The 21670-nt window shown below is 40.5% G+C and overlaps 1 protein-coding gene across 1 annotated transcript in view; it reads left to right on the top strand.

Annotated features, from left to right (window-relative positions):
• Positions 1-21670, top strand: part of LOC112573251 — a 39649-nt gene that overhangs the window by 1097 nt on the left and 16882 nt on the right. Inside the window, 5 exon segments of the mRNA XM_025253450.1 lie at positions 11371-11452; positions 11766-11943; positions 13074-13191; positions 15245-15323; positions 19553-19642. Of these exon segments, the coding sequence (XP_025109235.1) occupies positions 11770-11943; positions 13074-13191; positions 15245-15323; positions 19553-19642 (461 nt within the window). The 5' untranslated portion in view covers positions 11371-11452; positions 11766-11769.

The following is a 21670-nucleotide window of genomic DNA, read 5'->3' as shown; positions in this document are numbered from 1 at the left end:
TTTCTCAAGCAGTTGTTAATGTGCAGACCCACACAGTAGAACATACTCCAGAACTAGTCAAGTCTGCTAAGATTTTCCTCGCCTGTTCAACTGCTGTGAATGAAAGCCAAAAGCGTGGAACTGGTGTACACGTTCTGCATCTCCAGAGGCAGCAGCAAATACTGGCATGTTGATTCAAACAGTCAGATATGCAGATGAGGAAAATCCATTAAGACAAGTCAGACAGGTAGTGTTTAATAACATCACAAACTCTGGCCATTTCCTGTCATGCTGAGCATTTGACAGTAGGAGCAAAAAATTGCATTAGCAAACACAAATGAAAGATCATGGATCAAGTAATTGGCAAGAAAACACTATGAATAGGTATTGCAAAATAAATCCCAGAACAAGACATTGGAAACAATAGTCAGCCATGAAAAACAGAAAAAGGCTAAACATGATATTCTTTGAGATGGAGAAAGAGGTAGATCAGAAAGAGAAGGAAAAGTTTGTGAGTGCACATATGCATGTGCTTTGTGTGTGTGTGTGTGAGAGAGAGAGATGACATTTGTGGGAATCAGAATACAAAAATGTTTTCCTTTACTATTTTAGTCTCAAAAACAAAAAGATATTTTCATTCATGTGACCAGAAAAAGTCAAGATTCAAGTGTGAATATTAAAATTATTTAAAGCACATATGTGGCTCCTATCCCCCAAAATCTGAAAATCAAGCTGTCTGTATGTGTGATGATATATATATATTAGTGTCCTGATAAACCCATTTGCCCTTTTAAAGATGTTATTTGATTGCTGATGCCACTATCAGCGTTTTCTGGTTTTTTAATTAATCTTTTGAGCTACAAAATTGATTTCTATGATACAGACAGCTCTGTGTTTGCTGCATGTTCCTTGGTCAGCAAACCCAAGACAGTGGATATCACTTAAATTGCTATATCTTGTCTTGAAGAGTGTTAAAAATGAAACCTATAAAGAAGGGAAACAAATACACCAAAGGCGGTCACATAATTTCACCTAATGGTTGGCCACATGTTTAGAGGTTAAAGGGAAAAGCAAATAAAAGGATAAGAATCATGTTGAAATAAAATTTTAGGTTGAAAAACTGTCCTTATGTATACTCGCATTAGAAGAGAGCTTTAGGGTGACTTATGAAGACTGCCATGTTTAGAAAATTTTTTTGTGAAAGAAAATAGACTTCAGTTCCTGGCATGGGTACACCTATTTAACAAGAAAAGTACATTCATCAAGAGAAGTGATACTGCTTGCTGTTTTGCTGACTGACCAGGATTTGTTTTCTTAAAGCTTGCAATCTTCAAGAAGCATAGAAAGACTGCAGTCTGTGGAAAGGCTTAGCTTATGATGGTGAATGTAGACAGACTTGTTTTGGTTATTTCCTACCTTTAGAAAAGCAGGTATTGACAGTTTACTGGCTTCATTTGTTTGTGACCCTGCCGCCAGTCCAACCATCTTAATGCAAGTCACACAGAAGGAGGTTCATTCAGTTTTGTACTCCTTAACACTTAAGAGTTTGCTGCCCTGATAACTTCTTCCACAATGATTGCCATATTGAAAGCTACATTGAAACTCCGTGTTACTGTTTGTAACAGTATTTTCAGTCACACCAGTCTTCTCCAATTCCTGAAACTTTTCATCACTGTATGATCTTCAGAATCAGGATGGACAACACAACATAGTGGCCAACTGAAACTGCTTCAGACATGTGTTTTAGACATTTTGAAAGTTAACAGTCATTTGCAACCCAAATGTTTTCTTGGACATGATTCAGAATTACAGTATCCATCATTTAATTCCATCTTGCCATTCGACTTGCTTTTTCTTTCAAATACTTAGCAGGGGGAGAAGACTGGAGATTGCTCACTTTTCCTTTGAACTCTATTTTGCATAGTTACTTCAATTTTTTTTAAACTTTGATTAAAGTTTACAACCCATATCATAAGTCAGCCACCTCTTTTGCTTTTGATTCATCATTTCGAATCCTGTCCTATTTTTCTCTGCTGCTTTGCCTGCATCCATGTCTTCCATTGTTTTAGCCTAGAGTAATGATATTCCGACTTGAAGGTGTATTGTTTATTAATTAAAAATGAATCATGGCAAGCAGCCCCAAGTGCACTGCGATCAAGTAGTGCCCGAATGCCCCGAGCGTTGGGGCCAAGTGGGCCAATCCCGCCTGGGCTTGTGTCGCCACTAATCTGGCCTCCCATCGCAGTCAGCCCTTGGTGATCTTTTGAGGCGATCTAGCCGAGTGCCATTACAGTTTGAAAGATCGAGCGTTGGTAGCGGTGACAAGCACGGCTACTGTTCGCGGTGGATAGCTAAATAGTTTGGGACAGTAATTCTCCCCATTCGATTTTAATGTAAAGCTTGTCCCATGACCATTCTAAAGGTCGTTGAGGGGTGAGATGTTAGAGACCTCGCTTTTCTTGGGGTCAGCATTGTGTGAGGGCGGTATCTATATCCCATACCTTACTTCACACTGTAATTATACAGTCAGATACTCATTCCCGATGATGACTGGGTCGACTGGACGTACGTTCCTCCACGCGGGTATTGAACCGTCGTACCTCTCTCGGCTACCCGCTTTTTTTTTTTTTTGGTCTTTTTTAAAGTGTAAGGGTCCGTGTTTTTCAACAGCAAGGTGTCATACATTTTATTTCAAAGTCAGTGTAAAGCTCAAGTAACAGAAAGTGACAACAAAAGCTGAAAATATTATTCTTCCTGTCTCTTTGGTGTCACTGGCGTTATCAGCTTGACGTTTGATGCAGTATATAAGTATATATACTGTGCACTAATGTCTGACCTACAAGCAGAAGTCGTAAGTCACTGCGCTGATAGACCGGATCCATGCCTGTCAGTAGAAGCCCAAGGTACTCCTGTGAACTCGATAAGATTGGTTGGGATTGGGCAGAGGAAGCACGTGATGTTTATTTAGGGATAGACATTTTAAGGCCTTATTTCTGTGTTGTTTGTGGCGGTGACAATAGTGCAGGTGTGTAGCTATGGCGCTCCAAACTTGAGAGTTAGGAATCTAGGGGAGTGTTTGAATTATTCTTTTAGTGATACCAGTGAACTCTTGAAGTGTGTTTATAAAAAAGCAGCATGGGAAAAGAATTTATGTTGATAATGGATGATTTTTACAGACTATATACTGTACATCTTTGACAACAAAGGAAGAAGAAAAATAGAGTTTATTTTTATTTCATGTGACAAAATAACAGTTTGTTAACTTTCCCTATTTGAAGTAAACCTATAAAAAAAAGTTTGGGGCTCAATATTGTATTAATTGCTAAGATTCTTTGAAGGTTCGTTTAGTGATTATTTACTGAGGCCGGTTGCAAATTTTCACATTTCCAGAAGGTTCTATGTACATGCATACACTTATTTCTGAATCTCTTCAGATAACTCACATGTATTAATTTCCTACACTAGTTATGTATTAAATTAATACTGATTAATCATTAATTCATAAGTTAGATAGAAATACAGCTCATTGCATCAGTGTGTTTAGGGACAAAGCCAAGGGCTGTACTTCCTGATGGCTAGGTGCCAGCTGGTGTTAGCTTAACAGGGATCATGTCTCTGTCTCTTTGTCTTTTTAAGGACCAAACATCTTCCGTGTAGGGAGGAAGATACACATGACGCACTAACAAGAGAAACAAAAAATAGTCTGAATTGATGCTAGCTAAAGAGAGACATCAGCATGGCATGACACGTGCATCAAGGGTCTTTTGATGTCTTGCCAAAACTTCATGCTCACAGATTGATGGGATTTGCTATGATCATATTTTCATGTTATAAACAATTCACATGCAGTGTTTATTAAAACTACAGCAAGAGAGTTTTTTTAGCAAAGGTAAACAGGTGCAAGCAATGGAGATCAATACAGGGAGTTGGATTGAATGAAGGGTGTTAAAACAGAGATGGACCAGGAGTGTTTGCTACCCTTTGTTTACTGTTGCGAAACATTTTTCATTGAATCGATCATGTGATACACAAATACAGCATACACAGCATTTTGTTCATCCATTAAATCCCATTAAACCATAGCTGCATAATACCATTCTTAAAAAACTGAAACATCACCCATTTGTTTCGATACTTTAGTTAAGTATAGTTTGCACATCATTATTTTTTCTGAGTTCTAGGTAGCAGAAAGAGTATGTCATTACAGAGGAAAATACATGTAATACTTTTACAGAAAGCAATAAACAAATGAAGCAGAAAGATTGAGAGCAGCAACACAGAGACACACAATTTTGACACAAAGGGTCAAGTGAATAGGGCGTCTCTTAGCAGTTGCCCGGTTTATTTTTTCAGTAATTTGTACTGAGAAACCTCCACATGCAGCACAGTTAGAACCTGTTTTGACAGGATGACAGTCCGTTAAATCTCTCGACATTTTGCACGCTTCTGAACTTGTGAACCCATGCTAGCCACGCCAGCCATGCCAGACTTCTGTCCACTTACTCCACATGTTTGGTAGAGGAACTTAATCGATCTGCTTGGCTCCACCGAACAGCTCAGACCAGAAGCAATGATTATTGAGTTAGCCTCCGATCTCTCGTCAGAGCACCTTTGCCACACCAGTCTCCAGGGTGTTTCTCTTCTAGTTGACACGAAGCTGTGAAATCGGGCCGCCTGCTGGCGGTGCAGCTTTGATAGTGTGCCAGCGCTTTAATTGGCGACACGTGCGAGTAATCACCGGTGATGACGACGACAATGAAAATCTGCCGGCGGCAGGCAACCCCCGCGCCGCGCAGTGTCGCTACCTTCGGTAGTTTCAGGTGAGTGAAACCGAAAAACGTGACACAGCGAGGATGAGAACCTAGTTCAGGTCAAAGTTCAATTGCCGAGAGGCATGTAGACGTCTGGAACAAGTTCTTTTGAAGATTGAATTTTGATGGTAGGAATAGGGTGCGTTGACACCTTCCACGCCTCCACCATTAAAAAAAAAAGCTTTCAGTCTACTTAGATAAGCGAGGAGAATGTGGTGAAAGGATTGTAGTGAATGGTGAAAGGATGGTAGTGAAAGGCTTTTTCACTGAAGTTTGTCTTGAGTTCAGAGTGCAATGGTAATATTTTCAGTATGACAAATTGTGTTGAACAGATTAATAATATATTCAAAAAAGAATTTGTTTACATTGTAAATACAGACCACAGACATTGCATGTGTGTCAGTGAGTGCAGTGGCAATATTTTCAGCATGACAAACTTTGTCGAAGAGATTAATAAGATATTAACAAAAGGAATTTTAGAAGTAAATACAGTACATAAATGTTTGTGTGTGTGAGACAGAGTGAAAGTAATGTCATAGAAGTGGTAAACGATTTTCTTTATGGCTCACCATGTCTAGAGAACTGCATATGGAAGGCAGAACTCAGCTTTCTCCTGTCCATGATAAACCAGGCTACTTAGATTAAACACAAGGATTAAAACACTATCACCTTTGAAAGTATGAGCATTTGTGTGACATTTTTGCTAAACATTTTGTTGATTGTGATGCAGTTTCAACAGTATTGTCCACATCTGTTCTAAGATAATTGGTATCAAACAGAGGGATGTGCTTTATACTGTGACCAACAAATAGTAAGAAAAGCTTTCTGCATTTTGTCAATACCTGAACATGTACTGACCACAGAATTTGTATTATAAGCTCATTTAAACGCTATGCCATGCCTGTATGTAAAAGTAATAGACACCTGAAATCGTTTGTGCCATCTGCAGTCCTGCTGCTCAACCTCAGATGAACTGTCAGGTGTGTGTGTGAGATGCTTTAGGTGCGCACATTTATTCTTGATGTAAGTTTGTTTCTTGTTTGTTTTATGTCATTAAATATAATTGTCACTTGCTTCTTTTTTTGTTTGCTAATATTTTTCATGTTGACATAATTTCACTGCAGCTTGCAATGAACTTTCTTTCTTATTTTCATTTCTAACTTTTACTTTTGTGAACTAGAGCACCTTCCCATGTTCAAATGGTCCACTGGGACAAAGTTGGTCATTGTCTTCTCGTTGTCATCTTATAAAACTTCAAAGAGCTATTATTGTTACTGATGCTGAAAATCGTATTTTAAGTGTTTGTCATACAGCAGCAACCTTTGTAACTGCGACTGAGGTCTGAAGTTCCATAGGTTGTTAGAAACTGTTGGGGAACAACAGTGGTCAACAATCTGAGCAATCTATCATGGACACAAAATTATCTCATTCTGACACAATGACTTTGGCAATCATTTGAAGCCAGAAACATAATAACATACCCTGTAAAATCAAAGCTTGCCGGTATTCTTTCACGATGAAGATGATGACAGTGACAATGTGATGATAGCTTTTAATGCAGAAAAAAGTAGTGTCTAAGGAAAGCCCTTCCACCTTAAAACTATTAAGAAAAAAAAAGTTGCAGTGTTCGTAAAACCGACATTCGACATGTGCTGTTTCACAGACGGTTATTTCGAAACTTTTTTTCTTTGAGTCTTGCCTAAACAGCGACAACACACAGGGGTAAAAAAAAAAAAAAAAATCGAGGGCCCGTCCGGAGTAGCAATGGTCTCCTAAAACCTCTATTGTAGAGTTCGCGACCTGAAAGGAAGGTTGCCTACGCGAACCGGGGATGGGAGGGTGACCCAGACGACAGGTTCAAATCGACGGGCTTTCCTGTTGAAAACAAGCTTATCACAGTGGTCCAACATGAGGAGTTGGTAGAAATGTTGATGACTTGTCATCATAGTATGGCAGGCATGATATTGGTGGTTAGTTTCGGAATGCTTCAGTCCTCAAACATTCCCTTCTCCCTCTCTCTCACACACACATATATTACATTATTTCCACATTAGGCAGATCTTTGGTCCTAAAGAGCTTCCTCAATGCCGAAGGAGAAAGAAAATTCCAAGATCAATGAAATATTGTTTCTGCCTTGTTGTTAAAGGTTCAGTTGATTCATTCATTCCAGAAATAGAACTTTTTCTGTTTTCGAAGAGTCTTTAACTCATTTTGTGGTTATTTTGCCCGATATCTGCCATTCAGCGGCAGAGTTGCTTTGCCTGTAGTGGTTTTGTTTTTTTTTTTAAGAATCCACGTATTGTGCGATTCACATACAATTTATTCAAAGCCTAAAATCTCATTTACAGTTATTTAAAAAAACAGTTTGTTCGTGAATTCTAAATGAGGTTATTATAAGTCGTAGGACAACTGATTCCTAGAAATTTTTACCAAAACAGGTCAAGTTAAAATTTCTTTAGTAACAGACTATCCGTACATACATAGGTATAGGACCCGGGGTCGTCACGGTAATGTTTCCGGTAAACTCTTCCGTGATTTTATTACATGAAGGTCCGTGGATTTTTTTGTCTGCTTTCGATCTGCCACATTGGAATAAAGATTAGCAGTGAAACTGACTCATTTTGGGTTGACAGCTCAGTTTGGGGAAGGGGTGTAAGAGGAGGCGCGTTGTTTTGATATGAGGGAGATAATGCGATGATATGCCTGATCAAACGAGGTTGAGAGATTGAGGGAGAAGAGAAGCAAAACCTTCCGCTGGTAGCAATGGGAGAGATAAAAGTTGCCTCCACGCGACTCCACCTGCCTTTCTCATTTGAAGTGACTTTAAAAATTAGGGTGAAATTCAGATGGTCTTTTAAGCTGTCGAAAATTATTCGTGAGAAAAAGTATTGTCAGTTGTTCTGAAATATCTCTGGCCATTTAGAAACTGACATTTAGAACTAAATTTACATCTTCTAAAAAGGAAAGAGCCCACAGATGATTGATCTCAAGTCGGAGCTGACAGACTGGGATTGTTTCGTGAGCAAGACCAGTAGAGGATGAGAAGCATTGTGTTCAGTTTCTCTAACAGCATTCCATGCACAATCTATATTTAAACTTGACCTCCACACTGCAGCAACACGTTTCACGCATTACAAGTTAATGAAAGGTGTCGCATGCACACAGACATCCACATCACATGGTCCCTCCCCTCCTCTCCCCAATACCCCTCCTGTGACGGTGTGCACACCTCTCCTTTTGAAGCCTCGTCGAAGTCTCGGCGCATCTCGCGAGCGCAGCAAAGGGCAGCAGTTAAGTGTAAAGTAATCCTTTTTTTAACTCACATTTTTTTTAGGTTCAGACTTCCTTTGTTCGAAAGGAAAAAAAAAAGAGTTAAAGACGAAGGGAAGGGGCAAGGGTGAAGCTTGCAGGGGTAGAGGGCGCTCCAGTTTCGCAGTGGAGTTGGCCTTTTATTGATGCAATTATGCATAGTGGGTATGTGCAGGGACATGAAACCCACCTGTAAAAAATGCTTACAGCTAGCAGTGAAGGTGGTTTGGTTCTTGCAGATACTATTCAGAGATTATCAGAAAACTACATTGACAAGTGGTCATCGTGACCCAGTGGTCTCCTCGTGACCGACCGCTGCTAGGGGTTTCGTTCTGTGTTGATTTTTTCTCAGGCAGGCAACGGGGTTGGGGCTGTGCACAGCGTGCAGAGGTCAGCTGTCAACGTGCAGGCTGCATGCGCATGAGTAATGTTGACCATGTTGAACTTTTTTTCAAGGATTACTCACCCAACCCGACCGAACATGAACACGTTCAAGCTGAAAAAAAAAAAAAATGGTCTGAAACCCAGAGACTCTGGTGATCTTCGAGCTGCATCTTTCATTTTGCAACAGCTGTCATGGCCGTCAGAGTCTTACTAAAATTCCTTTACATCAAAGCACGAAAAAAAAAAAAATCACGATAAGCTAACATTGCAAGTAAACCAGAGTTTGAGAACGAGAATCAGATGTTTTCAGCAACTGGCACGCTTTTAAGTTTTTTGTTTTATATCCACTCGCATGAATGAAATCGTTGGCCATGGATCGTTGGCGGATGGCAGTTGATTGCCTCTGCACGATGTATGGTGCTGCTCTGCAAGTCAAGACACGCTGTTAATTAGTAACAGCTCATTCGATCGCTCGGCGTGTTTTACTTTCCTCTTTCTGTTATTTCCCCATTTCAGGATGAGTGTATCGCATATTTTTGACAGTTCGTGCATATTTTATAAGCTTGCTTCTTTTGCATATCGGTCCTTGATTGTACTCTTGGCATCAAACGTTTGTGTACCAAGCCTTAGCTAAGGTTGATAATGCGAATCTTGCGTGCCACTAGTGCCCCTATTTCCCTCAACTGTCCCCTTGCGTCAGCAACATTCAGACCCAAATAAACAAAAATAAGTCAGACCTGGGGACTGTGACAAGGCGATTAACTACACGACTGCTGCTTTGTAGTCTCCGTGTAACTATAGATTCTACGTCAGGTTGTGTGGGGTGATGAAGTGGTGGCTTGTAACGAGAAACAAAATAGTACTTGCGAACTTGGATGCCCACCCACGAACTTTGCTTGGCGTTGACAGGTAGGAGGTGGTTGAGGCTGGGGGGAAGTGAGATGTTAGAGCCCTCACTTATCTCGGGGCTAGTTTTTTTTTTCTTCTAATGGCAGTGCCCATCTCCTCACCCTCGCTGCCTTTTCTCAAATCGCTAGGGCAGAGATGAGGAACCTCCAGCCCGCAAAATCATTTGGTCTGGCCTGGCCAAGGCAGTCGCCGGTAGCTCGAAATTCAATAATACTAGAAGCTTTTTATAGTAACAAGTTTATATTTATATATGAATTTGACGTCTGTTACGGGATAGACAAGACACATACGAGTCATTATGGGATACACACTTAAATCTCTCGTTAGCTGCCCGCGGCCTGTATCGCGGTGACTCAGTGGACAGTCGGTGCCAGGCAGGCTAGGAGTGTACATGATGCTTGACCAAATATAGTAGGCTAATTTTTAATTTGAGAATTTTGTATGGCTCGCAAATTATGTGATAAATGATGCTCTTGGAAAAAAATAAGTTTCCCACCCCTAAGCTGGGGATTCAGCTAGGTCATAGCGGTGGAGGTGGGAGAGGTGGGAAGTACCCTGCGTGTATCGAACCGACTAGTTTGCATTTGGACTCCGTTGCTGTAACCATGCTTATTGGGGTGGGACCTGCCCTGTTAATCGTGATCACTACACCTGAGTTGTCTCGAAACGGTGGGCAGACACTTGTAAATAGAAGTGGCGAAACGAGTCTGTGAGTGGGATGGAAGGAGAGTATCTCGAGGGAATGAAATGCCTTTCATTGGCATGTCGTCTCTCCAAATCAGCTAATAACGGCGAGAACCCTGCGTTTTATAGTGCGGGTAGGTAAAAAAACATGACAAATGTTCTTAGTGAAGAATCCAAGTTTTTGTGAGGTTGGCACAAACAAAACAAATGCCTATGCGGTTGTGCGAATCCCTTTATTCTTCTGTCCGATCATAAACTTTAATATATATATATAACTTAACATATGCAGACAAATAATAGATATGAACAAGACAACACACAGAGACCAAACACACCAAATGCCAAGCTAAGAAAACGTGGCTAGTGTTAAAACGGGAAACATTTCTTTCAGTCTAATACATAAATAATTACATATTTGTTTTTCACGGTGCGAAGGTACTATTCTTGGTAGCTTAGATGGGAAAAGGATGGGTGTTTGAAGTGGGAGGAAATAGTAAATCTACCAGAAAGCCCCAATGGCCCTCCCTGTCAACTGATATCAGTGAGAAATCCATTTTCCAGAACATTAGTTTTATCAGGATAACTAAATTAACAGCCCCCCTAGGTTATACCTCTCTTGCCTCCTGAAACATTGCAAAGTCATGCATTTTTATATCTCAGACCCAAACAACTTCTTTACTAAGTAGTTAGTGTTTATTTCCCGCAGAACAGAACAAGCTAGCATATCAGTTAAGAAAAGAAACAGAACCACAGCTGTCCGTTATTTCAGTTGTATTTTGACAGCTGGTGAATCTTGTTTTGACCCAACTTCACCCTCCCACCACAAAAAAAATTAAGATAAGGTGACACCTCGGAATCTTAAAATACTTTTTTTAATGTACACAAGAACTTGACACTGATTGTATCGAGCCAGTTGGGAGTTGTAACTGGGTTTCTTGGAGTGGAGGCCGATACAGAAATTTTGTTGAGAGTACATTTACTTAGTGATAATGTGTAGACACGGTCTTCGTTTTATTTAATTAATTTTTGCAGCGTTGAACAATGCATTTTAAATATTTTTTTTAAAGTTCTGCAGATGATTTTAAATATCACGGTTTGGCATCAAGCATTTCTTGGCACAGTGATGCCTTAGGGCTCAATTTTCTGTTAGTATAGTGGATGAAATGACAAATGTTATTTTTGACTGGGATATTGTAGTAGAACATTCAGCCTCTGGTGCTGCAGAAGATATACAAAGATAAACCGAATATTACTACAGGCCGCTGTTAATCTTTCTTTTCTACTTGTGTTTCAGAGCAGACAGAAATTAAAAACCTGTAATGGAGTGGGAAAACGGCTGAGTGACCGGAAGCATAAACCATCTCTTTTATAGCGAGGTAAGCAGCCTACAAGAGTTCACTAAGGTCTTTTGGTTCAAAGTTCAATTATAATTGTGTTTCAGAAGATCCGTTCCAAAAGATCAGAAGGATATTCTAATATGTCAATCGAGGAAAATGATTGCATGACCTTTACAACCATCCGCTTCTGTGTTCTTTAAAAATCTTTTGTATTGCCAAGATGCTTATTTCGACTTGGGTTAATGTTTTTACGAAGAATAGACCCGTTTAGCATTGATACTTCTCTTTGGCACAAACAGCTGAAATGTTCCATTTGCAATTTTTCATAGTTTTTAAGTGTGTTTTTGTTTAGAACAATGGCAGGTCTGGTTCGGAAATGTCCGTGTCTTCGCCCCAAAATTGAAGAGGATGTGCGCGTGTTGGATTATCGCCACAGCAGCCTGACAGATGTCCCCGGGGAAGTCTTCAACTTCGAGCGCACACTTGAGGAGCTTTACACAGACTCCAATCAGATTCGCGACTTACCCAGGGTAAGCATAGTTACCCGAAATTTATTACCCTACAACAAGGCTAAAGTTAGAGAAGTTTCTTCGCTTGGATAAGCTTATAGTTAACCGACCTTTCTTTCCTGTAGGATGATTAAGGTTACTGACTGTCTTGCTGAGAGTAAAGTTTTTGAATGAAATAAAGTGGTGGTAAACAAGATGTTTACCTTGCCTGTGGTATGGTTAAAGTTAGTGCGGTTGTGTTCTCTTCTTACTGCAAACATCAACCCTCTATTAATAATGTCGAGCTTGGCATTTACGAGCCTTATTGATATAGATGTCAAATTTTGTGTCATTAAAAAAGCTCCTTTTACTGCCGAACTGCACACAATTAGGGTTTTTTCCCCTCTGTCTAGTTTATTTTTAACAGGCGTTTAAAACCTGCACCGATGGCAGGTAGATACTGCACGTTAAGTGACCGCGCGTGCTCGGTTTCCGTAAACAGACTGCTTGGCTAAATTGCCATGTGAGTGTTGTGTTAAGTCTTGTTTAATTTTGTAACACACGAACGCCCTGTTAATTTGATCTCAAGCCTTACCGCAGGTGTTTTGTTTTTGATGGACTTGTGGTCCTCTAACACTGTCGCGATCTCCTTGTCATGAAAACCAGGGTCCAGAATAGCATCAGTGCACAGCAACACCCACTCGCCCAGCTTTCTGACTCGTGTTACTCTCAGCTGAGTTCCGCAATCCCGTCCCACCATTAATCTCATGGTTAAGCATGCTGTTGAAAAAAAATCATTATGTTTGATTCATGAAACTTTCATTCCCGCTAAGTCGTTTTGTATCGTTACAAATGGCAGAAGAATATACCTCTGTAAGACTTCCCACATTCAGTTTGGATTATTTTAAACTGCCGCCGGCGCCAAATCTGTGGCGAGTGAGTAGCTTCACATTCCAGAGTAGCTGGACAGATATTTTAGCCCTCGGGACTCTCGGAGAGGACAGGGATTTCACTGAATGATTCTCGAAACAGCTTGAGGTGCTGGCCGTACCATTTATCACCGGAGCTCATTGAAAAGTGAGCGCCAGTCTTTATTAAATGTCTACCACAGATGTTTGACTATTTTGCCTTAAAATTTAATTAAAATATATCAACCTGACTTTCTTCTACAGGAATTGTTTTACTGTCACGGATTACGGAAGTTGAGCATCAGCGACAATGAAATTACTAGTATTCCCCCAGCTATCGCCAGTCTTGATCATCTAGAGGAGCTTGACTTCAGCAAGAATGGTAGGCTTTGATGCCTTCTCTTCATTGATAGAGATGAATATTACTGTATTACCTTCTCTGTGTGTGTGAATGGGTGGATGGAACATTTATAGTGTATGTCCTGATATGTAGGCATTGTATAATATGTTTATGAATAAATTGTTGATTTTGGGGGCCCGGGGGAGGGCCTGTAACAAGAAAACTCTTCCAGCAGATGAATATTATTGAGGGAAATAAAAGGCTGCGGAAGGAGTGTTGGGTCTTAGACACTTAAAGTTCACTGCTCCCATATCCTGTAGGTTATGGGGACCTGACTGTTGTTTTTTTATATTATTATGCGGATGGATGCTATTATAAAAATGATGATGCAAAAACGTGCAGACAAATTTACTCCTTTAAGGACCCTTTTCCTTCCCGATAATTCAGGCAATAATAATGCTAATTTCTTAGAACCTTTCCCCACCATCAAGGTCCTTTACAAAATAATATACAGTAATAATAACAATAACTGCTAGAGCACAATGTCCTGAAGTTTGTAACCGAGGAAGTATGAGTTGTCTTGAAGAAAACGAGAAAATCCATGGAGTAAGAGGCAGGATAAACACACTTCTTATTGGGTCTGCAGTCAACATTGTTTACATGTGACCTGTACACACACAGATCCGAAATCCAAACATATCGATAAATATAGAGACGAAGCGCAGGCCATAGATGTGAACATATGAACATTGAATGTAGTTGGGTAGACGGGAGGTGTCTAGACGCTGGCCCAAGCGAGCATCTAAAATTCCTAGCTTCAGCTCGGAAGGGGAGTGTACTAACCTCAGGATGGAAATCTCGAAAATTGAGACAGTTTCTGTAAAATATTACATTTTTATACCGTCTCGTATGTTTGCTTTCTTCTTTCTCTTCTTGCATTCTGATTTAAACATTTTCCCTTAGAAAGTTCCACATCGCCATTAACATTCGACGAACAGTGATCAATAAAACATTAGTGAATCTGCCATTGATACTGAGGGGCAGTGTTTCAGGCTGTTTAATTTGGTTTCCATGGATCTGTTTATAAAAACATTTGTTGTCGCGTGTAGCTAGAAAGCATCAGTTTAACAAAGCACTTGTTCATTCCACTCTCTATTATTTCGCTAGGTGGCGTTGTATGCAGATATATTCCGTTATAGGTAGACTTTGTTTGATTGGAGATTACAGTGTTCGTTTTTGACCGTTGATCTGCGATAGAGAGACACGGAGAATGTTTTTCAAGGAATTGTTCTCATTGTTTAACCTGGGTAGAACATCGCTTGGCAAATAGGAGTCATTGCGAGAGGATTTAAGCTCGAGCCAGAGATCAGCCCTCGTCGTTTTTGTCCTCAAGGGTGAAGGACGTGCCGCTATTGACGTTTAGAGGCGTGGAGGGGGTGGATGGGTGGTTGGCGAACGTTATGTAAGGGAAGGATTTCTAGTAATAGTCTTATAGTAGTGAAGGTAAGGGAAAAGAAGGTGGTTGAAAGAGAGAGAAATAACAACGATAGAGGGAGAAGGGTTTTTGAAGCTCTGTCTACAGTTCTTTCCACATCAAGTCTGTTTTTAGATCATATGGGAAACTGTTTTTTATTTATCCACCATCTTACCTCCAGCCACAAGCACTTCCACTATCAATCAATATATTAAATTAAACAATAATATAAAAAAATAGTAGACTACTAACTTAAAACATTTTTCCACCGTCCCATTCAACAGCATAAATGTATATTACAAAACCTCCCAGTCTTTAAAGGAGTATCCTCGCCGATCTTAACGAACTACTTAAGCAAATGTCCAATTGACTTTCAAGGAATCAAAAGCAGTTACATAAACACTCTGTATTTTCAAAGCAGTTTTAATGTGTAATAATTTTAATGCTCACCCAAACCCTCCCCTTCCCCGGTGTTATGAGAGTTAACAGTGTGCAGGAACTAAGTATCCAGTAACTATATCTATCCTTCATCGCATTCCCCTCCCCATCCTCAGAAAGAAACCTCCAGATTGTATGTGACTGCTTTTCGTTTGACATGTTTCGATTGTCGCTGTCCAACAGGAATCATCGATGTGCCAGATAACATCAAATGCTGTAAATATCTGCATGTCATCGACGCCAGCGTAAATCCTCTTGGGAAGTGAGTAGAAGTTTGGCTTTTGGTAAACATCCTCTTTGTCTTGTATACCGGCTATGTGGTTTATATACAGTCGGACCTCGATAAGTCGAACTCAAGGGACCCGAAAAAAAAATTGACTTACGGAGTTTTCGAGTTAGGGAAAATGGCGAAATAGGCGCAGGTTAGTTATGGACAATGTTTTTCCGGCTTAATTACTGTATTGTAACCGTTTATTATTATCGTTTTATAAGGGTGCATGTAGTATAGTACTGTACTGTTGAACAGTACTATCAAACAGCTTAACTTCAGTGCTCGTCTATAAGAGACTGACAAAGATGAAAGGAAAATGCGGTAAAAGCATCTTTCTTGAAACAGTTTGGAACATAGTGGAACAGTTTGAGACATAGTTGCGGCTGGTTGGTGATGACTCAAACTTCGACTAACGGAGGTTGGAAGCCAACAAATCTTCGAGTTAAGGGTATCTAAAATACATTGGTCTTATTGAATTTGGCGGGAACTAACCATTAATTCGATACAGGGAGGTTTTCGACTTAGGGAAGGTCGACATATCGAGGTCCGACTGTATCTGACGGGTGATGTTCGTTTTGCCCACCTAGACGTATTGGGGCAGACTGACGAGTGATGATCGATTTTTTCCTTCACGAGCGTTTTATCATCGTTAAGTTTCAGTTTGTTTTCTAAAATCCAATCTTTCACGCCACATAACTCACAGGCTTCTAAAGTGCTGATCGCGGAGTGAAACAGTTGGTGAGGTGGAGTGTACAGTTGCGTGTCATCAACATGACTGATGAGAAACATCATGAGATAGTGAGACTGGATAATGGTGTCAGTTGTTTCATGTAGAAAATGAATGGAATGAGGCCAGGTACTAAGCTGTGGGAGACCCCGCAATTTTTCTGAATAAAAGGCTTCACGACCAGTTTTATATGTATCTGCTGGTCAAGACCGCTGGGAGTCCAAGGTACCGGGTACATCTTGAGGTGATCGTAGAAACGCACCGCGTCGAGCATGGCAGAGGACAAAGGTCATTCACGGTGATAATGCAAATACTGTACTGTACCCTGAGGGAGATAATCTCAGTCCTAAACGAGTAGGCTGATAAAGAGAAGGTTCCGGTTTCACCCCGAGTCGTAGAATTAAAAAAAATCTGTGATTCATGACATTCCTCTCTCCTTTTTCACTCCCTTTCGATTCTATTTCCCTCGAACCACCCACCTCCCCTTATCCCCGCAGTCTTCGCGACTCATAAATATTTTAACGATGTGTCGTCCTCGTTTCTCTTTGGGCTGGTCTCAGGGCAGCCCTTCTCAAGAGTGGGTCAGAGGACTCCAGTGTTATATGTATGTGATTATCTGTGAAATACAGGTCAGGACTCTTGTCGTACAAAGTAGTAGCGAGGGTCACAGCGAGATACTTCGCTCAATGAATACACTTGACTGCTTATAAATTTTAGTTTGTATGCATTTGTGTGACATGAAGATCCTCACAAACGACACTAACGTCTCTATTGTGGCGATAACTGTTGATGTAAAGTTTCTGCTACACACTGTAAAGAATGCTTTGTCACCATTGAGATTACTCGCCTCGTTTTGATTGGCATTAACTGCACGTAAAGGTTTGAAAACTCTGTCGATGGTCATCTTTTTTCTTTGATATTTTCGTGTTTGCTAAAGAGAGCATTCAGTTTACTATGTGGAAGATAAAGAAGATAATAATGATATATCGAATATATAAAGAAGATAATAATGATATATCATTTTTCCCTGATGGTCATAATTTTTTGCATTAAAAAAAATCCGGGAGAAACTATTAGGAAAACGTAAACTGCATGGACACTTGAATTGCCATGAACCTTCCAAACAGAAGAACATTTTGTGTCTAAAGGGATCATCGTACTTAGACAAGAGTACAGATGTTCGTTTCTTTGCTTGAGTTTTCAACCGTTAAGTATATCAAGGTAATAGCAGAGAGAATAGTTCAAAAGTTTTCTCTTTTTATTTTGATAAATGATAAACACATTCTCATCAGTCAAAAACGGCTTCATTGTTTAATCAGATATTTGATAATTTTTTTCTTTGATGTTCAAAATTATTTGACTCGTGCAAACACTTAGCACAGATTGATAAAGATGAAAACTGTCGATATCCTCTTGTGAGAAATATGTGGCACACAAAACTGTCTCAGCATTTTATGTGACCCGTGAGAAAAAGAAGCGAATTATACTGTGAGGCAAGGAGTCATGATGAATCATTCTACTGGCCAGCACATCTTTCGGGCAAAGAAGCAGTAAAGGAATGACTGCTGCACTGAATTTGGGGTTTCAAAGAACTGCACAATTTAGTATTATTTTATTATCTATTTATTTTAATACTTATATTATAATAACGCATTGTTGATTAATTGTGTAGTAGCGACTCAGACTTAAAGGCTGTGATAAGGCTGTGGTGACTGTCAAAGTGTTTAAAAATTATATTTAGTTACGATTGCAGTGCATGAGAGCAATGCATCAGAAATAAATGATTCGTTTTTTACTTATTAAGCTTTAGCACCATTTCGGTTACCGATGTTTATAAAAATCGAAAAATATCCAATGAAATGGACCGTTGTGCCGAGTAACCACGATATCTTCCCGAGACGGTTAGCAGTCTTGGTCATATGTCATAAGGTCACGTGACGGAAAGCGAGACTTCGTCTAAGCAAACGAAAGACTCAAATGTAATTTCACTTCTTAAACACAACATTCTACAAAACCTTCAACTTTGTCCCTGTGAACAGACACGAAAATACACGAGATTCAAATTGATCCTACTTTTTACGAGATTCTAAGCAGTTTTATTTTGCCTTTAAAATCCCTTTAACCCGGCCGGCCAGCAAATAAGACAGACGTCAACGGAATAGAGGAGAGGGGGTTGGGAGGGAGAATGCAGACAAAATCAATGGCTGGTGCAGTGCAGGACCCGTGCTTGTACGGTGGTCTGTTTTCTGTACATGTTGCTGGGTAACTCTGTGACTACATGTCACCAATATGGCTTCCCCGGACCACACCACGAAAGTTAAATCAACTCATAGCCTCCATTGCTGTAGAAATATGCGTTTATTGTAATTTGTATAGGTGAATCTCAACCCACGTTTCAATTTGTGTCCAGTTCTTGCATATTTTAATGTACAATTTCTTTGTGGAATTGGGATGATCCTTTGAAGGCAGTAGTGCAGTCTCAGCTGCTTCTTTTACTCTTGTCACTAAGGACAGCTTGTCCAAAAAGAAGTGACTTTAAAGAAAAATCAGATTCCTTAATGCGGTGTGTTAAACGATCCCGTGCAAACGGTTTCGACCTTTCAGAGTAGAAAGGTGAAGGCTAATGCCCAAAGGAGTTGTTTGATCTGACCTGAAACTTCATTTCACAGCCAACTGTTCGGTCAACAGCCGGCTTGTGCACACTCGGTCGCTGTCTCTGTAAGAAAGCAGAGAGACCCTCTAAAATGCAAGGAAGGGGGAGAAAATGTTGGAAGAAAAGGCCACAGATTTCCGCGTCGCTAAGGGCTCCGGCTAAAGCAGCAACAGGGATTATGCTTGTCTCAAAAGCCGATGTAATGGGAGGATTAGGGGCACAGGAGGGGTAGTCATTTACAGACAATAGTAGGGTATCCAGGTATTCATCTGTATCTGTTCGCCATGCCTGCGGGCAGGCTGATATCCTGGACGATGCTCTGTAGAGTTTTTCTCCCATCACCGCACTTGCTTGAAACCCCTTCCATACCAGCATTCCTGAGCTTCACAAAATATTCAGAACAAAACGCCAGGCAGAATGGGAAGAAACTGTTTGGCGAGGCATCTTTCATATGAGACCTGCCACACCAAAAAAGTCAACTTCACATTTTGATTATTGTAAACATTTTCTTTCAGAATTCTTTTCACACGTCATTGTTCAGCACCAGGTGCTTTGCCGAAATATAGTCTGGAGGGAACTACTTTCCTGATGTAGTCTTAGTTGCTGACTCGGTGTTAAATACCAATTAAACCCACCCCTGTCCTTAGCAGGATATTGTTTTTGTCCCACTCCTTAAAATAAGACCAATTTTCTAACATTGTTTATTGTATTGCAGTTAATACTGTTATTAGGTATTACGACGGTTGGCAGCATTAGTTTTAAAAAAATCATTTACTGTTGCTTAAGTGATGACAACATATTGTTGTTTGATGATTTAGGCTACTTTTTTCATGTCTTCAGGTTACCCGAGGGCTTTACCCAGCTGCAAAATTTAACCCATCTTTACCTTAACGACACCTTTCTTGATTACCTACCTGGAAGTTTTGGAAGGTAAGTAGATCAGTTAGTAATGGACGAGAAACTGTTTGAACGAACAGCAAGACGTTAATATACTTCATCATCATCATCATCATCATCATCTACAACGCGCTCTATGTTCTCGTTGGTGTGTAGTATGATGAAGCTAGCGCGCTGCTTGTTTTCGGTGGCACCTTTTTTTGTGAAGTGTCGTGAAATCCTCGTCAGCTTAATGCTTTGTAAGGAGGACAATGAAAGAGAATTTTGTCGGCAAGGGCTGAGTCACAGTATTGTTTGGGGCTTTCCTTTTCACCCATACTCCTACCTCTTGCACCTGTTCCTGTCTCTTGTCATTAGTTCGAAACACCAGTGCGATCATCTCTTTGTGTCCACGAGGGCACCATCTGTGCTTGTCAGCTGGTGTGGTGCGTACGTGTGTGGGTGCAAAAGAAAGAATGAAAAGAGAGAGATACAATTATTACATTATAAACTGTAATAACTGCCGCTGATTGCATTTAGCTAGTCGTTTGCTGTTCCAGTTCAAAAATAATCAGGCATGGACCACGAAGAAAAGAAAGAAAAAAGAGGGAGCATTAGGTGAAGACGGGCAGGGGTGGGGGGGGAAGAGGTGTGGAGAGAGAAGAGTAAACAAGAGAAAACTCAGGGGTAAATAAACCAGCTTACCCGAGGCGTTTCTCTGCGTTTAAACGCCCACAGGCCTGACAAACTGTCACCTTCCAAACCGTTCACTTCTTTGTTTCTTTTTTCTTCTCTTCCATGTTTTCTCGGTGCAGGTGAAGCAGCTTTTTAAGACAAATAATTTTTTTACTCTGAATATCATCGCTTATTTCCCGCCTCGCCGTCCAGCATATTTTTTTTTTGTGATAAAAATAATAATCTCGTTATTGCTCGGAAAATTTTTTTAACAGTGACATAGTTTTATGCAGGGTACAGAAGATAATAAAGCGTCCTCAGCATCTAAGAATGACCATAGGTTGTTGTTGGTTCAGTTTGGTGTGAAGGACTGCAGTTAATGAGTCTTCGTTAAAGCGAGTAATGCGGTTAGAACTCTTTAAAAGTTTGGTCAGGCAGGGCTGTTCACGGTTTACTTAAGGAAGGTCTCAAGTGTTTGCAGATTTTGGGTGAAGCCAAGCCGAAGCTGACATGGAAATCAATCGACCTGTCTTTTCCTCCCAACGGGTTTAACATTTGTGTGAAAGATTGGTGCCAGGCATTGTCATTTTCAGGCCTGAAAGGGTCAAATGTTTGGCAAGGAAGGACAGGATTTACGACGAAGTGACGGAAGACGTGATAGAAATGTATTAAGTGGACCTCATTGCCTTGAGACATCGCCCGTTAGATTGAAAATGTATGCAGTTTTTTTTTTAACCTCCAGTGGAGTAGGAAGATGCTCGGCTTTTGTGGGTGTCTGTGTGGGAAAGGGGAGAAGTGGAAACTTCATTCTGACAGTGAAAGATGATCACATTTTTGCCTCCTTTTTTGAGGGGTCGGGTCCTTGGCTCCCCCCTCCCGTTCCTACGACACTGACTTCTTGTTGTAGCAGACGATATTCAAATGATATGAATTGGACAGTAACATATTAAAGCTTAACAGATAAACGGTATAGTCAGATGTTAATATAAAGAATCGTGATAATAATTGGGAACATGCGATTTCAAAGATAGTATAGACTGAAGATGTGCAACTTTGAGGCGGTTGATGTCGCACATCTTTGATGGCCAGTAGAAAAAAAGTGACGGCTTGCAACTTGCAAGGAGTTGCTTGTGACAATGAGGAACCTGCAGTTGACATACAGAGGGTATTGCGGGAGGTTAGCATCTAATGTGCAATAAACAATCACGCAGCTCGGGGCGGACACGAGGCATCAGCCATACGATCTGTGACCGAACCATGAACCTCATAAAGTTTGTTGCCCTCGCAGCTGCCGTGGTGGCGCTGGGGTAGACCGGATCACGGGCTGCAGCACTGACGCCATCTAATGGCGGGGACCACCGAGCTCTGCTCCGACATTTTCGGTGTAAATTTCAGGTCTTCTCTGCT

Source organism: Pomacea canaliculata, linkage group LG10 (assembly GCF_003073045.1).
Source record: "Pomacea canaliculata isolate SZHN2017 linkage group LG10, ASM307304v1, whole genome shotgun sequence".
Lineage (NCBI taxonomy): Eukaryota > Metazoa > Mollusca > Gastropoda > Architaenioglossa > Ampullariidae > Pomacea > Pomacea canaliculata.
This window is presented reverse-complemented; position numbering and strand designations above follow the sequence as displayed.